Source organism: Mercenaria mercenaria, chromosome 9 (genome assembly GCF_021730395.1).
Source record: "Mercenaria mercenaria strain notata chromosome 9, MADL_Memer_1, whole genome shotgun sequence".
NCBI lineage: Eukaryota > Metazoa > Mollusca > Bivalvia > Venerida > Veneridae > Mercenaria > Mercenaria mercenaria.
This window is the reverse complement of record NC_069369.1, coordinates 30,602,181-30,608,180: the sequence shown is the minus strand read 5'-3', so window position 1 is coordinate 30,608,180 and position 6,000 is coordinate 30,602,181. Positions and strand designations below refer to the sequence as shown.

Here is a 6,000-nt window from a genome sequence, read left to right as displayed (position 1 = left end):
AAAAAAATACCGTTGAACTATTGACCGGGCAATAGCGTCAACCATAGACCGGGGATATAGTGTCGTGCAATATTTTATATTAAAACGTAAACAACATTGCCGCAAAGCACACTTTCGTTTTTTGCACAAATTTAGCATTTCTTATGTAGTGACACCAGTCGAGCCGCAAAAGTCGTGCCAGTCACCGCTATTGATGAGATCTTGTCCAGTTAATATTTAGTGTAGCAATTTACCAACAAACAATTTTTTTATCACGGATGCTAGTTCTACTAAGTTGCCCATATTGTCCGAAACCAAGCAGAAGAATCGCATGCAGTCACCATATAACTAGAAAGCTGCCTTAATACGAGATTGTAAGTTTTATCACATGACAATAGCCCTAATATAAGTAAAATAAATGTATATTTATATGACAGTGACTGAAGCAAATTTTCAACGATTATTTTAGTGATATATATATAGACAATATTAAGGTGAATAAAAACATTTCCTAGTAAAAATCATGTAAAAATGTAACACGATACCCTTTTGAGCTCCACATTTTCCTGAGTAGTTCGAAGATATCTGCACACCGAGAAAAAACACGAAAGTTTAACAAGGAAAGATTTAAGTTTACCTGAGCATTTTCCTGACTAAATTATATTTCTGTGGCCCTGAAAGTAACCCAGGTTATTATCTCAGTAACTAGTACAAAAGGGATCGTAGAGTCATTCGCCTATTAACCTGACAAAACCATATTTTGACATGCTCAAATACAAACAAAAATGCACATATGTATTTCGATTTGTAAAGAATTATTATAGAGAATTTTCTTAGATGACACTGATTTTCAATTTCTTCCAAATGGTTATCAAACTCACCCCGTTACCACATCCCGTTCAGTAATCAAAAACCAACAAAAACAACGTAAAACACTCGCACGAAGCAGTCAAACAAAACCGTTTCAAAAGAAAAGGGTACCCTCTCCTTCCACAATTGCCAATTTTGATTCTCTAGCTTATGCGGATATCTTTATTTTGCCAGATACGAATATTTTGCTATTTTGGTATTTGTATTCAGGCCATTAGTTTCTGGTCATATATACTCAGTGGACTTTTTACGTAATTACTTATTACAGTTTATTTCATTTTAATTAATACGTACGTACGTTTACCATTTTTACAGCGATTGCTGACGTAATTTGAACGTAATTGATGTTAAACATCTAAAGCGATAACCTTGTTACGTTGAAAAACATAAAAAAAACTAATTTCTGTTGTAACTATAGCGACAAAACGTCTTAGCACCACGTGTACCTATGCAGATTATAATCCAGATCACCTGAACGCTCGCATGTTGTTATTCCAATCTGTGGAGAAAATTGGCACCAGGTCGCCCGAGCTACCTTGATTCTGTAGATTTGAACAGCGTAACAGTTTTAATAAATATCGCTGCATTGTTTTTCTCTTGAACTTGATTTTCAGTGGAACCTATCATAAAGAATGTGTGGAATTTAAGTTCTATATCCTAGACAACAAGAGAGTGAAGTTAGTTAATTCAGCAGTTAGGACGAAATGTCGGATTATGAGGATTTCGAAGATGTAAGTGATCAAACTTTTTGTCATCACACTCGTCAAATATAAGAAATACCCAGACCCCTTTTCTTCTCGTCACACTCGTAAAATATAAGGTACCCGACCCCTGATAACAGGTAACATTTGCTGTACATTTATTAACAATTTATCCTGTATATAGATAATTGTCATGGAGAACTGTATTTTGTGTTTACATTTCAATATTGTGATCATTAAGTGAAAGAAAATCCACTTTAAAATATCAGAACAATCGCACATTTATATTGAGAGTCCAGTCATACTTTTTTGTTTCTAAAGATAGAATGCTTATACAGGGAGACATTAAAATCTGGTAACGTTTGCAGAACAAATATAGTCTAAAACAAGTACGTTTCAGACAATTTTGGTGACATAATTGTGTCTGTAGGGAGAATCATTTTCTAGAGAGTAGGTTTTTAATCTACTGATTGGGTTGCTTCTAGTCTATTTACGTCCTAAAAGATAAAACTGTCTGCTATTTGGTTAAGTTGCTTTGGTTAGCTTCGGAATAACTCAAAAAGTACTGGGGAACCGTCATACTCCGAATTAATGCGGACCGAATATACAGAGTTCGGATTAAAAAGGTTTTCGGATTAAAAAGGTTTATATATTAAGGCACAGGAACAAGTGTAATGAAATCGCTTGGTCTGCATCTCCATGTGTTATGGATCGAAATACTAGTATATATGTAGTTTAAGCGCGACATTCTGTATATGAAAATGTGCAGATATACATACATATTTCTATTATATTTGAAAATAACGCAGTATAATACATGGAATTTTCATTGTATACCATTGTGTTCAAGTGGCGTTACGCTGCACTCCACAAACACCTTAACTGATATACATGTATACGCAAAATAAGAGCACCATTCTATTAATATTGGAATCTGCGTATGAATGAGAAAGATATCTGACATAAGAAGACACTAGGTAAACATAATTGCATTTTAAAATATTTTCGCACTTGAGACAGAACTTTCTGTGCCATCGAGTGAAAACAAAACAACATATGTTTATATAAAAGAGATTATTGAAGTTTTATTCCTATCGTAACGTGACTTCCATTCCAGGTGTGATTCTTGTAACAGATATTAATTAAAATGTTTATTGTATGTATTTACACAAACTTTTGTTTACAGATAAGTATCGATATCTCAAGTAAATAACATTAAAACTATATAATATCATGTCTTATTCATTAGGAAATCAATTACCGGACGACTAGAAAATCCCCTGAGGATTTGCTAGCCGTCCGGTAACCGGACGACTAGAACGTAGGCTAGGCGTCCGGTTACCGGACGGCTAGACACTTCCTATTAATTAACATGTCTCTTTCGTTGATGTTTAACATATTCGATGGGCAAACGTTTATATTAGTTTCGTTATTTTTTCTTTATGTATTCGTACATTAATGCATATCTTAACATTTTGTCAGTGTACATGACAAACATATATGCAGTGCATATATTCACCCTTTTTCTCATTGTCTACACGTATGCGTATACGTACGTGTAGCAATTCTTTATGTCTGTTTTGACAGGGTTGAAAATATACCACTTACGAGAAGAGAAAGTATATGAATAAAAACATATCAGACGAGAGTTGATTAACCGAGAAAATAAGGTAAACCTACAAACATATACAAGATAGTTCATACCTTTGTGAATAGTATGCATTTAGTACATTATCACTTCACGAGCTCAACAAACTTACACCATATGCCACATCTGGTAACATTTAACAGGGATATATATTTATTACTATACAATATATAACTAATGATCCTACCTTGCAATTAGGCGCTGATGTCACAATTATACAGCAATATTTCATATTATTTGTCTCTGAATGCCGGGGAAAACGTTATTATAAGCCCCTGTGCATTATGCCAAGACATTTTGGCTGTATGATCAATTTATTAACGTAGATCAGTCAAATAATTGTCTTTCGAACTAATATATCTGTATTATTTCCATAGTTCTGCAAAATAAAGTTAATTAATATATCTTTATAGTACATTTATGTCTTCAAATGGAATTTTAATATTGATGTTTTGACAAACTGGAATCAGAATTAGCTTTTTGTATGCTCGGATGGGAAACAATAACTATAAATGTCATAAAACGGGTACAAAGACATCTGTAAATCGTTTGTATCTTTGTATCTGTTGATGCAAGGGGTAACTGAACGCTAAATGTAATAATTATTTGGCCTGTTTTCATGTGGTCTAGTAGTGTTACCAGATACATATCGTACAGGTTACTGAACGCTATTTTTCACTTAAAATCTGTTTTTCCAAATACAGTGAGCAGATTAATTTTATAGCTATTTATATTCAACTGGTTATTTCTGGTGATAATACAAATAAGGATTCAACAAATGATTCAAATTCAAAGTTTTGTATTAATATATATTGCTTATACCGAATTTTCCTAGTAACCTGAGGTACCGAAATTCAATCGAAACGGGAACGGTCATCCACACGTGGATTCAGCTCGAATTTATAATAGAAGTGAACGGTATTGAGTCACTTTTCTCATTACCATTGCTCACGTATAGCCTAAAGCTATGAACTATACATCTGTTTTAGGTCAGGCATTTGCAGATAATAGAGGTTACACAAGGTTGTGCCATTTTTTGGTCTCAAAATTTAGTGTCCTGAAACTGATAGTTGGCTCGTGATGAATAAGCAGACTGGAACTGCCATGCGATTAAGTGAGTTGTATATGAAACACATTCGCTATACTCACACCTGACCTTTCTTCAAAATTCTATTTTTATGACTCTTAATATATCTAAACAGATCACAATTTAATACATTTAAATATATGACAATGTCAGTATTCCGAAGAATATTTCTCCAGCCTATGATAGATAGCGGTCAGATTTTATATATAGATATGAGAAGGGCATGTACACATTTTACTTAATAACAAAAATACTAAAAATAAGAATCCCTAGCTGCAAAAAGTTTATCCATTTTCAACATTTAATTCATCCCATGCTGTTATTTAAACAGATTTTAGATTTAATTTTGACTGACCCGCGTCATGACTTTCAATGTTATCATTTCGTACTTTTGTCCTTACTATTTCCTTTATAAAATGTGTACAAGTGGCATGAAAGCGGCCGTTCGTATAAAACCATTAATACGAAACCTTAGGTGCAAGCGGATTCTTTCTCTCAATTAATATATACTATTGTGAAATAAGAATTTAATTAACCTAAATACGGTTTATTTTCACTTATCTTGAAGAATAATTAACTTCAGCGCGAAGTTGTTGTAGCGTCAGCGAGCATTTAAACAACACAGACATATACAACCAATGCGTGTTGTTGGTAATTGCAAGATATTTTTCATTTTTTGTAACATTTTATATTTTGCAAGCTTAAAGTATGCTTTTTAATTATATTAAATTTGCATACATTAGTAACTGTAATATATTTAAACAGGTTACAGTATCAATTAATTTAAGCGGATTACAATGTCAATATATTTAAACAGCTTACAATGTCAACATATTTAAGCGGATTACAATGTCAATATATTTAAACAGCTTACAATGTCAACATATTTAAGCGGATTACAATGTCAGTATATATTTAAACAGGTTACAATGTCAACATATTTAAGAGAATTACAATGTCAATATATTTAAACAGGTTACAATGTCAACATATTTAAGAGAATTACAATGTCAATATACCTAAACAGGTTACAATGTCAATATATTTAAACAGGTTACAATGTCAACATATTTAAGCGGATTACAATGTCAATATATCTAAGCAGGTTACAATGTCAATATATTTAAACAGGTTACAATGTCAACATATTTAAACAGGTTACAATGTCAATATATTTAAACAGGTAACAATGCCAACGTTTTTAAGCGGATTACAATGTAACAATGTCAACATTTTTAACAGATTACAATGTCTGTATACTTAACAATGTCAATATTTTATTATGATAAACAATGTCAGTAAAATATCAAAAACAATATATAAGTATTATCTTAGTTCTGAGTGAGGATTATGTAATGAACAGATAAATTTCTTCTATTTTACATATATTAAAATCTTTACATTGTGAATAATACAGTATAAAGACTAAAAAAGTGTGTTACTACTAATCTGTTAGTAACAACTGGACAATTCTCAGTCTTACAGTGACTAAAACATGAACTACTTTCTTAAAGCCAATCAGGAATGACACAAATCAGAAGACGTGACCCTATAAACGCAAAAAGTTCACGTAGATAACTATATAGTACGTAAATAGCATCATACAAGTCGATAGAAACTTTATGTATCGTAAAACTTAATAACAGATTCCACTCGAAGTAACAAATGTTAGTACAGGTTGTGAATGTAATTATGTAAGAAGTATTAATTGCGAT

General features: G+C 32.1%; 1 protein-coding gene across 1 annotated transcript in view; it reads left to right on the top strand.

The window, feature by feature from the left end:
- The first annotated feature begins 1,313 nt into the window (after positions 1-1,313).
- Positions 1,314-6,000, top strand: part of LOC123546831 (inactive dipeptidyl peptidase 10-like) — a 133,205-nt gene continuing 128,518 nt past the window's right edge. Inside the window, exon 1 of the mRNA XM_053550485.1 lies at positions 1,314-1,580. Within this exon, the coding sequence (XP_053406460.1) occupies positions 1,554-1,580 (27 nt within the window). The 5' untranslated portion in view covers positions 1,314-1,553. The remainder of the gene's footprint in view (positions 1,581-6,000) is intronic.